At 34.3% G+C, this 19,893-nt stretch overlaps 1 protein-coding gene across 1 annotated transcript in view; it reads left to right on the forward strand.

Moving 5' to 3' along the window:
* GRIK2 (glutamate ionotropic receptor kainate type subunit 2) overlaps positions 1-19,893 on the forward strand; it is a 622,100-nt gene that overhangs the window by 577,973 nt on the left and 24,234 nt on the right. Inside the window, exon 15 of the mRNA XM_029945013.1 lies at positions 9,671-9,896. Within this exon, the coding sequence (XP_029800873.1) occupies positions 9,671-9,896 (226 nt within the window). The remainder of the gene's footprint in view (positions 1-9,670; positions 9,897-19,893) is intronic.

Genomic DNA, 19,893 nt, shown 5'->3' on the forward strand with positions numbered 1-19,893 from the left:
AAAAGTTCTATGCAAATGGTACAAGAGTAATCCTTGCTTTGTTCACTTTTATAACATTTTACAAGAGATAGAAACAGAATTTCACATCATTATCCTTACAGTAATCTTACCACTTATCAAAATCTCTCTCAAAAACGCTCAGAGACACAATGCCTAACACCATTAGTTGTTTGAGATCTGCAAAGAGCCAAATAATTTCAGGTTGTAAACTTTGAGTTCTGTCAGAAACTAAAGCAAATATATCCTTAAATTTTAAATCATTAGCTCTGTGTTTAAAATATTTTAAGTATTAACAGAGTGTTGTTTTTAAAGCACAAACCATTTGGCATCTTTGAATTTTTAAAAAATATTATGTTTCTTACTCTTTTTAAGTTTATTCTTGACAAAAATCTTTTCTTTTATTCTTCTGTTGATGTTTCATAGCCCGTAAAACTATTATAAAAGACAATGCCTTCTGAACTAGTTTCATTGGTTTTGTGCTGATGTAGCAGAAACCCAATCAGCTTACAAACCTCAGCATTTTGATAAAATAAACATGGCTAAACATTGACATCCTAAATCCATCCGACTTAACATAGAAGAAAAAGTGTCTTTAAGTGGGGCACAAAAACAACCACCACCACCACCTAGAAATTGAATCCAGTGTTCAGAATGACAAGGTAAGTTTCTTGAGAAAATAAGATTTTCTTTAGAAAATTTTAAATACGCTTTTCCTCTGTAGTGATTTGACTTTATATACATTTCCAGAAATCTCTTTGAGTCATGATTTAACTTATTTGCTTAACTGTATCTATCTAAATTTTTATATAAAACATAACTGTAAGGATAATACTTAGGGATATTTCTCATCTTTGCCAAAGAAGTAATTATCTTGTTAGGTAATTAAAATTCTTCTGTAAAATTATGATGTCATTAATCCTATCATTACTTTTTTCTTTCCAAATCTACCTTCACTGCTAATTGGTTTTCTTTTCTTCTTATGAAGTATCCTTAGGTCTCTCATCTGTGTTAAGTAAAGGAATAGAACAAGATTCCCCCCCCCAATAATTCTATATTTCTTTCACTTGGCTAAACTCTATCTGAACAGTTTTTCTCTTATGCTCTAATTTGTCATTATCTCAATAAGTTCTTTAAATAGAATTATATTATTTCTCGCTTAGTTTATTACCTGACTTTTGTTTTTCATATTGCATATAAATAATACATTCTTCTTGAAACTCTTGCCTAATCAGTTAGCAGCAGAGATGCACAGGGCCAAGCTATGTCCCAATTCCTGAATCATTCCTAGTTTCTTACATAGTTCCTTTCCTCTCTGTAACACCAAAGCTAGAAAAACCTGCAGAGACTGTACATTTTCTTAGCTCCCATCCATGATTTTATCCTGTCCTTTGACAATAGTTGGTAATGACTTCATTGAATAAAACCAATCTTAATCACAGTACATTAAACAAAACATAGTATACCTGGTTCTTTCAACAAGATCCATCTTTCACCTACAGTCTAATTCACAGCTTGATATGTCCTTTCTTCTAAGTAAGTTTACATTTAACTTTTATACTCAATGTACAAGTATTTTATGATTGTTAATTTCATTAAATTTTTTTAAACATGTATTCATTTTTAAGAGATGGAAAGAGACAGAGCACAAGTGGGGAAGGACAGAAAGAGAGGGAGACACTGAATCCCACATAGGCTTCTGTGTTGACAACTCAGAGCCCGATGTGGGGCTCAAACCCGTGAAACCGTGAGATCATGACCTGAGTGGAAGTTGGACGCTCAACCACTGAGCCACCCAGGCACCCTATTAATTTCATTTTTAATTTCCTGCTTACTGACTTTAAATGTGTTCTTATTCCTTCTTAAAAATTATTTTATATTCTTTTTTTCAAACTTATTCATTTATTTATTTAGAGAGACAGAGAGAGAGAGAGGTCGTGGGAGGAGCAGAGAGATAGAGGGAGAGAATCCCAAGCAGGCTCCACACTGTCAGTGCTGAACCAGGTTCAGGGCTCCAACGCACAAACATGAGACGGTGACCTGAGCCAAAATCAAGAGTCATGCGCATAACTGACTGAGTCATCCAGGCACTCCAATGTGTTTTTATTCCTAATGTTTAATTTGTACAGCTTCCATCTATTGATTTTAACCTTAAAGATTCTATAGTCTATTTTACTTTCAACATGTTCAACACTTTCTGTCTTCCTAGGAATAAATCTGGCTGAGGCTTCTTATTTCCTCCTTACATAATAAACTGTAGAGTGTCAGTATAATTCCACATATGCTTAATATAAATATTTTGAAATCATAGGTCAAGCCAATTGCAGTGTTTTAAATCCTCTTTTCTTCTGCTAGAGTTTCTACCTTACTAAAACTTTGCATTATTAATTGTCTTTCTTTCTCTGGTTTTTTAAACCTCTCTTTTCTCCTGATACCTTCCCATTGGCATTTAAACATGCTTCAATCTCTTTAATCTTTGAAAATCTTACCTAAGCCAAAATATTATCCTATCTACTGCCATGGGTCTCCTGTTTTTCAGAGGCCTGCTTACTGATATATATATTTTTTTCTTTTTTGGCACTTTCTGGCTCCATGTCACTTCCTCCAAATCCTTCCTTAATCCACTTCTGTGTGACTTCTAAATACTTTACTCCTCTAAATTAGCTCTTGCTAAAAGTACTAAAAAAGTCTTTCTTGCTAAATCCAAAGAAAATTATTTTGTTCTCATTGTATGCATTTTTTTGGACAAATCATTTGAGGTAAGCATTCCCTCACTAAATATCCTCTTGCCTTGATTTCTGTGGCACCACGATTTCCAAATTTTCTTTCTTAATCTTTGTTCACTTTTTTTTTTTTTTTGCATCTCATTTTCAGGCTCAGTTTTCTTTGCCAGCCTGTGAAATTCAAAATTTTACCAAGCTTGATCCTGGAATTCTTCTTTTATAATTTTTTTCTCATCTATCCACTACTTGGTCTTCTATATTCAAGAAGACTCCAAAATCTTTATTTTTAGCTTGACCTTTCCCTGTACTGCAGATTTAGATATCCAACTTCACATGACAGATTTATTAACTGTTTCTTTGGTACCTCCAACCAGCCTACTAGGTATAATCTTTTCCATCAGCCTTCTTTTGATTTTTTTTCTTTCTTGGTGCCTCTCATGTTTGAGCCAGAAACCAATGCTCATCCAACCTAAACTTCATCTTACTTCCTGTAGTCTAATAATAATCAAACATAATCCATAACACACACACACACACACACCTTGAAGTCTTAGTTTTCTCTCCATCTCCAACACACTACTTCCCTAGTACAAGTACTGTTTTCCTATGTAGACTTCTGCCGTGAGCTCCTAGGAGCTGTGGAATGGGCATCGTAGCCATCTGTGTTTGTTAATTGGCCTTACCCAAAGAAAAAATAGTGTCTTCATGACAGGAGGTAGTTTTATAACTTAGAGTAAAGTGCCCCTATAAATTAAGCTCTTTGCTTCCCAGAGAGACGGGATGGTAGAGGTGCTTATCTTCTTTGATGATTATATTTCAAGGATGGCTTCTGGGTCCTTGAGAAAGATGGTGCAGGATGATAAAACTGAGGAGAGGCTTTTAAAAAGATTTGCATCTCAAAGATTCAAAATAAGAATTTACAATTACATAATTTTCTAAAGTGAATAATCTAAGAAAAAGGAGGGAAGGGACCTCAGTGCTTATTAGTCCATCAGAGTTCTGGAATGGCTGGGGTAAAAGTGAGGTCAGGGGCCTGGATACAGGAAGAAACTTGTCTAAAATTGAGAAGGCGGAGGGAAACAGTAAGGTTATATTGGTCACCCCTTATGTATTTCTTTATTACCATCTTCTAGTACCATGTTCCTTGACTCCGTGTGACCCAACCAATGTGTACTTCCTTCAGTTATGTCAACCCATCAAATTCATGTCCAAGATTGCATCTCTTAACTGCTTTTCCCTTGTCTAGAAAGTTCTTCACCTCTGATCATGTAGTTGACATGGGCTCAGCCTCCAGATATCACTGCTTTCCTTCTTCCTGTCTTTTTAACTTTTTTTATGACTTTTCTGGAGATTCCTTTAAACTTTATTTTCTAAAATTTGACTAGGCTTTGATTTCTGATATCAGATTTTTATTTTTTTAATTTTTAAAATGCTTATTATATATATATATATAGAGAGAGAGAGAGAGACAGAGAGAGAGAGACAGAGAGAGAGACAGAGAGAGGGAGGGAGACAGAGAATCTGAAGCAGGCTCTATGCTGACAACAGGAAGCCTGACGTAGGGCTCGATCTCCTGAACTGTGAGATTATGGCCTGAGCCGAAGTCCAGTGCTTAACCAACTGAGCTATTTAGGCACCGCCTGATGTCAGAAAATCAACAATTTTCTCTCAACAGAGTCCATTTATTTTTTTAATCTTTTAACTCTTTGAGTGCATATATGCTATTTTGCTTGTTTTATTCTTTATATTTCATGTTAGAGGCTCCCTTCAACTATATGGTTACCCTTGCTGTTTGATGATCTATAAGAGACTCTACAAGGCTCACTGGAAACTCTGGATGCTTGTTCAAAGCTGAAAGATCGTGAGCCTTGCTAGAGGGTAATACGGTAGATCATTTTGTTGGAAATCTGTGACATGTGACCTTAGATAGAATTGATGTAATACAATGATTAAGAATATAAACTCAGTAGCTAATCTGCCAATGTTTGACTCCTGGTTTTGGAAGAAAGTAGCTACATGAATTTGGGCAAACGATTAACCTCTCTTTGTTTCGAGTGTGTCATTTGTAAGATGGCAGAAAAAGTAGTTATCACTTAATATAAATCTTGTAAAATTTAAATTATTTAATATTTATAAATAATTTCAATTAATGTATCACACATGTTGAACTTTATCTGAGTTAAGTGATATTATGATGACTATGATCATCATCATTATTATCAACTCTCTGGTTCAGTTCAGATTTACTTGAAAAAATCTTCTCTTGTCTCTTCTGGAGGAATTCTAAGAACCAGGACAGAAAAAGGCCTGACATTGGTAATAGATTCCAACTTAAATTTCTTCTGGTTCCAATATATCCTCCCCTGGCTTACCTGTGTCCGGTGTGTTCTGGTTTCCTCTCCAGAGAATAAAACTTCTAGTCGTCTGCTTGGGTGGGATGGAGCAGTCACCATGCTGCTCAGAGAAAGTAAGGGAACGAGGATCTAATGTTTTTAAAGAACTTTGATTATTCTGGCTTTGAGAGGGATGTAGAAATTCCCATCTCTGAGACATCGGTGGGAGAAAGAGGGTTCTAAAGGTTACTTAACTGAGTTACAATTCATTTTACTGATTTCTATCTTCCAAAAAGTCATTTCTGTCATACATTCCATTCTTTTGTGCCTGTGGATTCAAACCATAGGAGAGAATATGTACTCAAAGGTGATAGCCAACCTGCCTGCCATCTTTGACACACTCCTCGTATTTTTTAGGAAAATTAACATATAAGCATTTGGTGGTAGTATGCTCTCTTTTTAAAAAATAATTGGAATTATAAAAATATATTCCTATTGCACAGCATGCTCACATGCAGTGTCTTATTTGAGCCTCACAAAAACACTGCAAAGTTGGCAAATATATTTGACTATTACGCACACTGAAATTCAAAGAGATTAAACGGCTAACAGAAGAACATAGATTCCATTAGTAAGAGACATACAGCTAGTGATCATTACTTCTGTCTCAGCCTGTGTGATTCAGAATCTACATATTACTTAAGTATAAGTAACCAATTATTTCAGAATGGTTAAGTTTGTAGAGAAAAAAAGCATCCTAAAGCTTCCTATTCAGCTTATGAATTTGTTCAGCTACTCTGTTTAAATACATTGCAAGCTGTCTTAGTTGCTTTAAATGTGAAGGTTTTAAATTTGAAAGTTTCAGTAAAATTCATGTTGTGCAGTCCTTTTGTTTTTAAACCGTTGATGCACTGGGTTCTCTTCAGCACTCAATAGAATAGAAGTAATAATATGCCAGGAGTTGCCAAAAATTAGTCCACCTTTTCAACTTTCTGTAGAAATAGGTGAGAATTGAAAGGCATCTCCACCCCCACAACACACACACACACACACACACACACACACACACACACACACACAGAATTTACAAAGTCTATGGTTTTTAATCACACTTTGGGCTTTACATTTGTGTTTCACAGCCATAAATGGGAAGTGCAAAGACATGACTGTGCTGAATTAGAAATTCTGGTCAAAGAATGACAATAAATCAAACAACCAATCCATGTAGAATATATATTTCTAAACTGAAATATTTCTTTTATTTTAATGTTTTATTTATTTTTGAGAGAGAGAGAGACAGAGAGCCACCATGAGCAGGGGAGGGCCAGAGAGAGGGGGAGACACAGAATCTGAAGACAGGCTCCAGGCTCTGAGTTAGCTGTCAGCACAGGACTCGGACCCATGAACTGAGAAATCATGACCTGAGCCGAAGCCTAACACTTAACAGACTGAGACATCCAGGAGCCCTTAAACTGAAATATTTCTTATTTGGGTTTTTGGTCTTATTAAGAGAAACAAAAAAATTGGGTGTCTTCTCTATCTAAACGTATTCTACAACTTTAAGAATAACAGAAATGCTTATATATTCTGCAGACAGGAAAAATGAGTGAAGCTGTACAAAAACGATAGACAATAGATTTCTGAAAATCAAATGTAAATCAATGAGAGATCTTATATAGCAATGGAAGGTTGGAAATGATTAGTTTCAAAATGATTATCAATAGTAATTTCTAAGAGGTGCTCATTAAAATAAAATATCAGTGCAGGAAAGCATTCAAAGCATTTTACATGAAAATACGTTTTGTAAAATCTATAGATTATATCAAATAAAGTTTTATTTTATAGATTAGATATTTCAAATGTAAAATAATAGTACACTCATATTAATTTAAAATTAAACTATATGTATCTATAGGGGATAGATTAGAAATGGTCCTTAGTTTCTTGGTTTTCAGTTGTTAAAAAAGTTTGATCTGTTTACACAGCAACATATTAACAGTGGATATGTTATTATTCTGTTAAAAAAGAATTTCTCTCTTTTAAGTTGCTTGTGTTATATAATTTTTAAATTAGAAAGTACAATTAGTATTTTAAAAATGTATATTACATATTGAATATAACATATAATACAATAAAAAGAGAAAGATAAAATTATGTATAATTTTATAAATATTTAGACATATTTAAAGGATTATTATCATTATAAACATTCTGAGTCCCCTTGTCTTTGGGACAAAAACACTAGGCTTCAAGTTTTATTTAAATTAACTTTTATCATGGATGGAATGTGTTACCTGTAATTGGAAATCATGTAACTAAAGCAATAAAACATTAATTGCTAATGTTCTGTAACTGAAACAAAGGAGGGAATTTAGGCAATTTATGGCCACCACAGGTAAAAATAACTTTATGTATACTTTCTTATTTCTCTGCTTGGTTTAGGCCTCAGAGAGTATGACCATGTTATGATTTTACTTTGTAATATCATAATACTAATATCATAATACCATAATATTTCAGTATCACTCTTCTTTTAAGAGTTACATTTTATTTTATTTAAAAAATTTTTTAATGTTTATTTTTGAGAGAGAGAGAGAGACAAAGTATGAGTGGACGAGGTGTAGAGAGAGGGAGAATCCAAAGCAGGTTCCAGGCTCCCAGCTGTCAGCATAGAGCCCGATGTGGGGCTGGAACCACAAGCTGTGAGATCATGACCTGAGCCAAAGTCAGATGCTTTAACTGACTGAGCCACCCAGGCATCCCAAAGAGTTACATTTTAAATTATCAAATGTTGAGTTTTCAGGTAATGACATTTTTAGTATTATCATTTATGGGATTTTGTATCTATTTTTTTATCAGCCACAGATTTACTGAATCGACAAATATGTCCAGTTTAATTGTTTATGTAAAATCTACTTAATCTACTTAATTTTGATTTTATTTTGCATTTAGGTCTCGCTTAATGCAAAATATTAAGAGAAAAAAGTGTTTTTTTAATCTTTGAAAGGAACTGCTGGCTATTATCATTATGTTACTGACTTGGGAATCCAAATGAATATATTCAAAATCTCACTATTGTGGGTTGTCTGCGTGGCTCAGGTGGTTCAGCATCTGACTCTTGGTTTCGGCTCAGGTTCTGATCTCATGGTTTGTGGGTTTGAGTCCTGAGTTGGGCTCTGCACTGACAGAGCAGGTCCTGCTTAGGATTGTGTCTCTCCCTTTATCTCTGCCCCTCCCCCGCATGCATGTGTGCACTCCCTCCCTCTCTCTCTCTCTCAAAAGAAAAACAAAATCACTATTGGTCTTAACTATTAAGGATTAACTAATAAGGATTTCATCATAACCTTAAATATTCCTTTCATTTTCCTTTCCTACTTCCAACATATGCTTATTTTACTTTAAAATAACTGACCTGCCACCATGGCTGCTCAAATTTGTAGTCCTATCAATCTTATGCTAGACTTTCTAGATGCAGTCTTTCAAACTCGAGCCACTGGCTTTTTAGCATGTGTTAGTGTTTCCTGGAAGAGCAAAAGTTTGAATTTCTACCCTCTCTTAGTTCTAATGCTATACTTGTTTTCAGAAAACACTTATTATACACTTAGGTTTTCTTTCCTCCGGTAAATTTAAGGTTTTCTTCCTATTTTATCACTGAAATCATGCCAGAATTTTTCTAAATATTGTTGTGCCTTTTAGTAGAAGGAGTGGTAATATCTCATTTAAGACCTGGCTCATATAGGACTAAATACGTGCTTAAGCTGTAAAAGTTTGCATATCTATGTATTTGAAAATAGTTTTAACTTTTTATGACAGTGCAACCAATAGAGTTAATATCCTCCTTGATTTTATAGCTTCAGTATTATTTTTGTATTTGTATAAGAGTTTAACTGGATTAAGGGCTTACCGATGGGCTCCCTATAAGCAGATGCTAACTTTTTCATGTTTGTGGCTTCACCCGTGGCTTCTGAACAAAAGCCATTTAGTCCCTTTACTAATAAAATCCTAGTGAAGCCTCACTGAGAATTGTCAGTTGGATATAAAAACGATTCGGTTTTACTGGTTCAGGAATCTTAGTTGGTTTATAGATGTGACTGACAGCTTTCCTGTTGTCCTGAAGCTGGCTGCTGGAGCCTCTGTGGTGTCCTGATTGCAGCTCAGTGGAAATTTTTACTTGTAACAAACTCCTTATATTTGTTCAGCCTACATCCTTGTGTATTCTTGGAGGGTGATGTGGCATTGGGTCTCATAGCCAACCAAACTAGGAAAAAAAAAACAAACAAACAAGAAACACACAAAAAAACCCTCAAAGTTTTACAGTGTCCATTGGTCTCCAGTGTCTGTGTCTTCTAAACTTGATGTTATAGTAATGGTGAAAGACAAAATTATACACGAGATACTCATGTAAGAGACAAGCATGAAGTTTCCTCCTTATAAATCTTGTTGTTTTCTCTTTTTTATTGGATTCTATGATTTACTAGCTGCACATTTTGAACATTAAGTGGTTTTTGATATGTTTGTAAAATAAATTTAAATGAAGTATAGTCAGTTCCATCTAAATTTTGTAAGATCATATGTCAACTGAGGAATATATTTCTTACCTACTTTATTTTCCCCCAGAAATCAAAAATATCTACGTATGACAAAATGTGGGCCTTTATGAGTAGCAGGAGGCAGTCGGTACTCGTCAAAAGTAATGAAGAAGGAATCCAGAGAGTCCTCACCTCTGATTATGCTTTCCTAATGGAGTCAACAACCATCGAGTTTGTTACCCAGCGGAACTGTAACCTGACACAGATTGGCGGCCTTATAGACTCCAAAGGTTATGGCGTTGGCACCCCCATGGGTAGGTTTTATGTCAGTCACTTGTTCTTGTTCATTAATCTTTGTGGCTGTAAGGAGGAGGAAAAACAAAGTCTCCATATGCCATTAGGAATTTTGTTTTAAACAAATCTATCTTGCTATGTTCTCTTACTGTATAAAATCAGGAAGCAATTTGGACAATTGCTTCTAAATCAGTAAGTAAGAAAAGAAAAATTGATTTCTATCAAAATGGTCAGTAGATATTTTTACTGTATCTGTATTGAAAAAAACATAGCATCAACATAAAAGACCTTCTCAATTCTGTGTTTAAAAAGTATTTTATGAATCAAATTGGTTTTGTATTTTATTTTTTCAGATTTTTGGCTTATGAGTATAGTATTTGACTTAGAAATTTAATTAAAAGAATGAGACACAAATGGTTCATTTGTTCCTGTGGATATTTGTTTTATATTTAATTTTAGATTAAGAGAAATAGAAGGCTGTTTTCCAGTAATGTATCTAGATTATTTGACATCTGGATTAATCATTTATAACATCCTTCTGCTTTCATATGACAAAATTATTTTCTATAATAACCATGAAATGAAATAAAGGATAATAATTGCCAGAAAAGACAAACAATGAACATTTGCTTTATTGAACTTCATATATGTGTACAATATATATGAAGATGTATATTCATCTGATAAATAAGTGTACTAATATGTAATATTACAGCACACATGTATATGTGGTGGGCTTAATAATGGATCTCCCAAATGTCCACAGCCTATCCACAAAATATGTGATCATGTTACCTTATAAGACAAAGGCGATCTAGCAGATATTAGTTAAGAATCTTAAAATAGGGAGATTATTTTGGATTAACTAGGTGGGTCCTTAAAAAAAAGAAGGCACAAGGTGCCAATCACAGTTAAGGAGACATGACAATAGAAGTGAAAGGAAGAATTTCTGAATCCATTCCGGCACCTGTAAAAAAATGCCAGAGATTGGGTGGCTCATTAAAAGCAGAACTTTATTTTTCACAGTTCTTTAAACTAGATGTCCAAAATCCAGGTGCCAGCTGACCCCTTGTCTGGTGAGACCTGCTTCCTGTTTAATAGACGTCTATTACATGGCTGAATAGTCAGGGATTTCTCTAGAGTCCCTTTTATAAGCTCCCTCAGGGGAGCTACATCTAAGAACGAGTTCCCTCCCAAGGTTCCCACCCCAAAATGCATATTGAAGATTAAGTTTCAACATAAGAATTTGGGTGGTCACAAACCTTCAGACCATGGTGTCAGGAAGTTGAGGGGAGAAAGAGACAGAGGAGATCTGAGAGTGCTGCCTGCTGAACTAGCCACGGAACAAAGGGCCACCAGCCACGCAGTACAGAGGACCTTTAAGAGTTAGTTTAGAATCCAAGGAAACAAATTCTTTCTAGAGGCTGAAGAAGGAATGCAGGTCTGCAGACACATCACTTTTAGGACTTCTGATCTTCAGAATATTAGATAATACATTTGTGTTGTTTTTAGCCACTAAATTTATGGTAATTTGTTACACCAGAAACAGAAAACTAATAGTACATCATAGAAAAAAACACATTTAACATGTTTTGATTAACATCAACGTAGTTTTTGAAATAAAGGGGAAAACAGTTATTCACTGGCCCATCACAATAACATTAAATAATAACATTAAAAATTTTCTGAGCCTTATCTTCTGCAAGTTTGTTAACGAGTGGGTCAAAACTGACCTTCATGTATTCATCCTTAATAAATAGCATAATGGTATTAGTTTATCTTCACTCATAAATTTAAGTTTAATTTTGAAATATTTCATTCAAATGAACTAACATATATAATAGAAAGTTGGGCATAGATTTATAAAAATCCAATTTCAAAATAAATTCCAGAAATTACAGTACTATAAAGAGTCTTTGTTCCTTTGAGATCATTTCTAGCAGCTTTCAAATGTCTCAGAAATCCAAAACTTTTCCATCTTATGTAATAACTTCACCAAAAAAATTCTACATTAAATTCTATCATGTAAATTTTTCTCTAATATACTATGTAGTTCAAAGTAGTTCAAACTGGCTTAGAGGGAATTTTGAGATACTAGCTCCTGTAATACTACAAATTGCTCTTTGTATATAGCAAACCCAAAATAGTGCTTCCACAGTCACTATAGAAATGAAAACAAGTAAACAAAAAAAACCCCAAAACCTCAGATTCTTATTCCTCAAGTATGCAAATGTAGCTGAAATTTGATGCATTGGGGGTAAATTGTGCAATGGGAATTCTCCAAACTAAGTAGAATGTTTATTAAAAAGTAAGAAATTAAATGTATGCTAATTCAAACCTTACTAGAAGTTAGGTTATTAAAACTCAACGGTAATTGTTTAGAAATTACACGCAAGAAAATATTTTCGAGGTGGAATATTTTATTTTTAACTTGTTTTGACTACATAGTGTATGGTGATAGTTGATGTTTTTGTTGTTTATAAATTCTGCACACAGAACAAATCCCTTTATTACCTGAAACAAGAAAAAAACTCCCAAAACCGTGCTGTTGTTATGCCAATATATGTATTAATTCCAAAGTTTTATAATTAACTCTAATACATGATACATATTTATTAATGATTGAGTTTTCATAATTACTGATTGAGGAGCAAAGTTTTTGTGGTGATGGAGTGCTCAACCTGCAGCACTCGCCACAGTTAGATCTGGTATAATTCTTTCTTTCAGTAAGAATTACATAATGAACTCACCAATTTTATGAGTTCATGTAGTTCATGTAGTATTTATTTGGAATTTGTGGCTTCCTTCCTAATTTTTCAAGTAACCTTTCATTCATTTATAGAAAGATGTATACACAAATTTGTATTTTAAACAATAGACTGATAATGTGCTATTACAAAGTATCATCATTTGCAACAACCTTGCAATACACTGAGAGGTGTATTATATTCAGTGAAGTAAGGCAAAGATAAATACTGTGTGATTTCCTTTATATGTGAATCTAAATAACAAAATGAACAGGAAAATAAAAACAGAAATGGATTCACAGATACCGGAAACAAACTTGCTTACCAGAGGAGGGAAGGGTAGAAAGGCAGGTGGGATAGGTGAAGGGGATTAAGAAATACTAACTTCCAGTAATAAAATACATATCATGAAGATGTAATGTGCAGCACAAGGAATCTAGTCCATATATAGCAACTTTGTATGGTGATAGATGATAAATGGATTTAACATGGAAATCATTTTGTAATGTATAAAAACACTGAATCCCTATGATGGACAACTAAAACTAATAGGATATTGTATGTCAATTATACTTCAGTTTTTTAAAAACTGATACCATACAGTATTATGCCCAATGACATTCTAGATTTAGCCTTATCATTTAATTTTGGACAAGTCACTTGCAGGTTATGACCTCAAGATTTCTTTTTTTTTTTTGATTGGTAAAATTAAAAGGTTATACTAGGAAAACTTATGGTCTATTTAATTTAAGCTCACAACGATTTTTCTGGTAGTATGCTTGACAAGCTCTGAGAGTTTGTCCTAGACTGGACTAGAAACTACATGGAGAAATATGATTACCTGACTTCTTAGAATAAACTTTAAAAATCAAGCACACTCTTCCACACATATGAGGGGTGATTTGTTAGGCTCCCATTGGCTTGTAGTTCCATTTGGAAAATGCTAGAGCAAATAAATGCATTTTTCGGTGTTGTTTATGGAAGAAGTCAGATTTTCATAAATCTTCACATCTTCTGATGCCTTACATTATCTGGATGAAGGCAGAGATTGTTGTTTCTTTGTTGTAAACCTAAGCAATAGCTTCTGCATTCTGTGGACCCACTAACCTTTGTTGAGCAGGTGAAATCTACATCTGAACATATGATGGTGCAGCAAGGTTTATAAGCAGAGAAAACATGTATCTTTTAGAACTAATAATTAATATGACATTCTACATTAAAATATGATGACCCCATTAAGCAAACTTGAGAAATCCAGGGTAATGAGAAGTAAGTTTTGAGGAAGTGGTGTGAGAACTTTCTGGCACAGGTATTTTAGTGATAGTTACAAAATAACAGTTGTCATTCTAAAATTCCCAAAATATTTTTGACTTCTACCTAATATAAAACCTTAAACTGGAAGTATTTCTTTTTGTTTGCTTATTTGTTTTGAAAATACAATGTACCAGCATACCAGGAATATCTCTATCATACTATATCACTTTGAGGAAATGCTTACTAAAAGTAAATAGAAATAGTATATTATACAAATCTCAGAAACCCACTAATATATTCCAGGTGTGAAAACTATTTAAAAAAGAAAGATGATAGTTGAATTAGTTCTCTTAAAAAATTTTTAATGGTTGTTTATTTTTGAGAGAGAGAAACAGAGCATGAGTGAGAAAGGGACAGAGAGAGAGGGAGACACAGAATCCGAAGCAAGCTCCAGGTTCTGAGCTGTCAGCACAAAACCTAATGCAGGGCTCGAACCCACAATCTGTGAGGTCATGACCTGAACCAAAGTCGGACACTTAACCAACTGAGCCACTCAGATACCCCAATAGTTGAATTACTTCTAAAGAAGTTCTCTGTTATAGTTTATTGAAACATACAAAAGGACATTTACTTTTTTTCCCCTTTTAGTTTATTATCAAGTTGGTTCCATATAACACCCAGTGCTCATCCCCACAAGTGCCCTCCTCCATGCCAAGCACCCCTCTTCCCTTCTCCCCCTCCCTCATCAGCCCTCAGTTTGTTCTTAGTATTCAAGAATCTCTCATGGTTTGCCTCCCTCCCTCTCCCCAACTATTTTCACCCTTCCCCTCCCCTATGGTCCTCTGTTAAGTTTCTTCTGTTCCACTTATGAGTGAAAACATATGGTATCTGTCCTTCTCTGCCTGACTTATTTCACTTAGCATGGCACCCTCGAGTTCCATCCATGTTGCTACAAATGGCCAGATTACATTCTTTCTCATTGCCATGTAGTATTCCGTTGTATATATAAACCACATCTTCTTGACCCATTCATCAATTGATGGACATTTAGGCTCTTTCCATGATTTGGCTATTGTTGAAAGTGCTGCTATGAACATTGGGATACATGTGCCCCTATGCATCAGCATTTCTGTATCCCTTGGGTCAATCCCTAGCAGTGCTATTGCTGGGTTATAGGTGAGTTCTATTGTTAATTTTTTGAGGAGCCTCCACACTATTTTCCAGAGCAGCTGCACCAGTTTACATTCCCACCCACAGTAGTATTGTTCATTTTAGCTACTCTGACTGGTGTGAGGTGATATCTTAGTGTGGTTTTGATTTGTGTTTCCCTAATGATAAGTGATGCTGAGCATCGTTGCATGTATGTTTTGGCCATCTGGATGTCCTCCTTGGAGAAGTATCTGTTCGTGTCTTCTGCCCATTTCTTCACTGGATTATTTGTTTTTCAGGTGTGGAGTTTGGTGAGTTCCTTATAGATTTTGGGTACTAGCCCTTTATCCGATATGTCATTTGCATATTCCATTGGTTGCCTATTAGTTTTCTTGATTGTTTCCTTTGCAGTGCAGAAGCTTTTTATCTTAATGAGGTTCCAATAGTTCATTTTTGCTCTTGATTTCCTTGTCTTTGGGGATGTGTTGTGTAGAAATTGCTGTGGTTAAGGTCAAGGGGGTTGCTTCCTGCTTTCTCCTTAGGATCAAAAGGACATTTTCAGTCCCTCCCTTCCCCTGACATTGTTTACCTCTGACACCTTTTACCTAAAGGTAGAGACTTATTAAGGAAAATAGAAAACAATTCAAAATATTAATAGACATATGAGCTATATTTTAATGTAACTTTTTGAAATAGAGAAAATAATGGATATAGCACTTAGAATTTCTATTTCCTCTCATTTTAAACTTGTCTTTTAGATAAGATGAAAGAACAAAAACAAATTAAACTATAAGCCTTAGGATGTAGTTTTTTTTTCTTTTATCTGTTCAACTCAGTTGATCAGATCAAGTCTTGCCCTTCTAAAGAAAGCTGACTTATTGTGCAGAATATTCATTGATGTTGCCAAGGGCTCTCACATGAGAAACTTAAAGATATCAAGTTTTGTCTAAATGGAATCATTTCTTTGTTATGTATAGATTAATGGGGATATAATAGTATATTAGTGTTTTCATTAAAGTAATTTTTTAAATTAGGCAATAGCACATGATAAATTTCTAACTTTTATAGGGCATTCTTGGAATTTTAGTGTGAAATTATCTGTACATAGGAATAAAAATTCAAAAATTTGAAAAGTACTAGAATCCAGCAAAATGATAGACCAATACGAATATTTTAGCACACTCTTCTTTATATTCACTGCCAAATATTAACTTAAATTTACTAAATTCTTGTTATCTCTAAAAGTTATTTAATGCATGTAGCCTATATTTTATTTTTAACCTAATTCTGAATGAGAAAATTTGAAAAAAATAATTTAAAGGAAAAATACTCAAATAATTCACCTGCACATATTGCAATATACTTTTTGTTTCTTTTATTTAGATGACTTTTTCTTCTATTTGACGTGATAATGTTAAGTTCTTTAGTGAATTGTATTTTATTCATTCATAACAGCGTAAAATGAATTTTGAGACTCAATACATTATGAGTGAATCTTAACTCTCTGGTATCACTTCATCAGAGAAGTATCATCTAGAAAGAGGCATTTCATACTTCACTCCCTTAAATATTTCACTTCTGAGAAAAAGATCCCAGGCAGTAATTTATGATTTTCTCTGCCATACCTCTACTAGAAATATGGCTTCATGAATTATTTATATTTATTTAGTCATTAATAAACAGAAGGACATGCTCACATGACTTCCCGTAAACTTTCAACCAATATCATAATCTGCAATTTCAACTAGTTAACTAGCATTTGCCTATCCTATCACCATTGTTCAAGTATGTTAAAGATTATTTATAATATATTTAGTTTGAAAACTGTTTAATCATAAACCCAAAAAAAGTGCATTCAGGAATGAAAATGTTATTTGAGGCTCTTGTTCTTTTCACAGCAAGAGTTAATGAGATCAATATATTCAAAGCAGAGTAATGTGGGTTCAGGTTCTGAAAATTTAGATCAGTACCAGAAATACCCCAGTATTTTGGGTGTGTATTCTGCAGGATCCATTTTCCATAGGGAAAGTTTCTTCTTTACGAATACTGTAAATGTGATCAAAGAGAGGCACTCTCTGCTTTTATTGTTGTTCAGATTGTCAGACATTGTCAACAGAGGCCCATGTGAGTAAGTGCAGGAGGTTAAAACAGAAAATAGCCTGTCTCTTTTGGAGTGAGAAATCAGAGATGTTTCAAAAATTATATATATTTTCCTTTGCTCCCCAAGAGCCCATGCAGCTTTTTGTCAGCCTGTGAGGTGGGCCTCCTCCGGTGTGACTCATCCAGGGGCAGCCCTCACCATTCATCATTCTGAGTATGATGATAACTGTCCAAAGTGTGTTGTGAAATTGCTGAATGACTCCAGTATAAGCTATTTAATTAGGGATGCTCTGTTTACACAAAAATACCTTAGTGGAGCAATCAACAATGATGTGAAGGTAAATACTAAATAAGCAGACGCTGGTTTAATTAAGCATGGGGTGACATTACATCCCTTTCACAGTTTTCCTGAAGGCAGCAATGTTATTTCAACGTGATATTTACTGTATGGTAGGGTTTTGATGTTCTTACTCTTAAGTTAACTGAACTTCCTATGTCATTCAAAAGAATTAAATTTAAAAAATAAAACTGTAGATGGGGTAAAGCAAAAAAGCAAGTTGCAGCAGTTTTCATTAAGGAATATTTAAAATGTGTGAGCAGTTGCATTCTTGCCTTTTAATTCACCATAGGTGATAATCTATTTATCTGAACAGGGTGCCTTTCTACTTAATGGCATTTTCTACTGCATTGCCTCCCTTCTTCCTGCCCAGACTAAAAGCCTTCTTGGTTTCTCTCTTTCGAATGTTGAGTGCACATTGCACTTTGAAGACGAGGCAGACTCAGCGGTCCATGAGCTGGTAGGAAAGCAGCAGTCTCAAAAAATCCATTAGGGCCAGTTGGTGTTATTTTGCTTTGCTGTGTTCAATTTGGTAGAAATATTATAAAGTGACTGAGCGGTCTCATTAAAACGATTTCTAGTTTTAACAATGAGTTAGTGGCATGCTTCATTTGTTATTTCCTCATGACTTTAATCACACATATAAAATATGTGTCAGCTGAGAAGGAGATGGAGGGATTGTGTTCATGTCTGCACATATTGTTGATGCAAAAATATTTTATAATATCTTTTGTTTCCATTTTACTTGTGGGGTTAACTCAATAGTAAGTTTCAGTCGGTGAAAAACTATTTCTGTGAACAGAGTGCAGATTAACTCAATCATATCATACTGAAATAAACTACTGAAATAAACATAACACATGAAGATGTAAACTGGAAATATAAAAATGAAGAAAAGTTTATATGTAAAGTAGATATTTTTATAATGCTTTTGAACACTAAGGTTAGATTTAAAGGTAAGTTTATCACACACAAAATCGTTATATACATTTTATTTCTGTTATATTATTTAATTATAAATGTTAGGGTATATTCCTGTTTCATAATAGGGTTTTAATTTTACCTTTATAAACTGTTTTATGTTCATGAATACAAAATAGCAGTAATCTTATTAATGATTCTCCAGTAACTTTTATTTCATTACAATGCTCTTACCTATAAATGGCCTAAAGTAAAAAAAATGTTGCAATAGGTTGTATCATTCACTCTTTTGTTTTTTAACATTTATTCATTTTTTTGAGAGACAGAGAGACAGTAGGGGAGGGGCAGAGAGAGAGGGAGACACAGAATCTGAAGAGGCTCCAGGCTCCGAGCTGTCAGCACAGAGCCCAATGCAGAGCTCTAACTCAAGCCATGAGATCATGATCTGAGCCAAAGTCAGATGCTCAACTGAGCGAGGCACCTAGGTGCCCCTCATTGACTCTTTATGGTAGAAGTATATCACCTTGACACATGAACAATGTAAAATTTCTTTCTTCACTTCTTTTTTCTAATGTAAAATGCAGGAGATCTCATTGCTTCTTTCTTTCTCATTCTTTGATGAAGTGGGAGATACAGAATTGGTACTAGGGGAGGCATATTGTTTGTTTAAGGCAGATGCCAGTGTTTATAAAAATAGAAATCAGTATGAGGAGCATGTTTTTCCCCTTGTTTTGCTCACCGTCCATTTCTAGAATTCCCAATTCATCATATAATAAGTACTATAATATTCATCATTATAGATGCATAAAATTGCCGGCCTTCAGTTCTTCAGCTTTACTGAAGTGAGTGAATACATTTGTCTTCATTAGTTGAACATAATGCACAAAAATTGAGGTAAATTATTCATCTTTCTGCAGGTCAAACCTTCCATTAAAATGCATTCTATCTTTTCATTGCCTAAGCAGCATAATGTTAATGTTGGTGAAGCAATTTTGCAAGGCTAAATCAAGATCTAATAATTTTCAGGACCTGATTTAAACAAAAAAAGTCAAATTACACTTGTAGAAGTTGTATATTTCTGGCATATTGTTAAAGTCTAGATTTCATGTCTCTGAAAACAGATGAGAGTCTCAGTAAGCTATGCCTGCTCCACAGATCATCAACAAACTCTGCATGCTTGAATCTAGGAAGCTTCCAGAGGGAATTTGATGAATTGTAAGCAGCAGTGTGAGCAATTTTCATTACTAGTGTAAATGCTGACCAAATGGTGCCCAAACAATGCATAAATGGATAATTCTCATGAAAACAGAGCTAATTCTGATAGATTTTATATGCAAACATTGGATCATTTCATTCATTTAATTAGTGTCTTATGCAGAGTCATCTAAGGCCATGGGTTCAAACTCTATTATAGATTAGTTTGCCAGATTGACTATGCCAGATTGTTATTCTTTAGTTTGTAGGACTAAGTAAGATCAATGACTCACTCTTACAGAGAAAAAAAAAAAA

This window comes from Suricata suricatta, chromosome 7, assembly GCF_006229205.1.
Source record: "Suricata suricatta isolate VVHF042 chromosome 7, meerkat_22Aug2017_6uvM2_HiC, whole genome shotgun sequence".
Lineage (NCBI taxonomy): Eukaryota > Metazoa > Chordata > Mammalia > Carnivora > Herpestidae > Suricata > Suricata suricatta.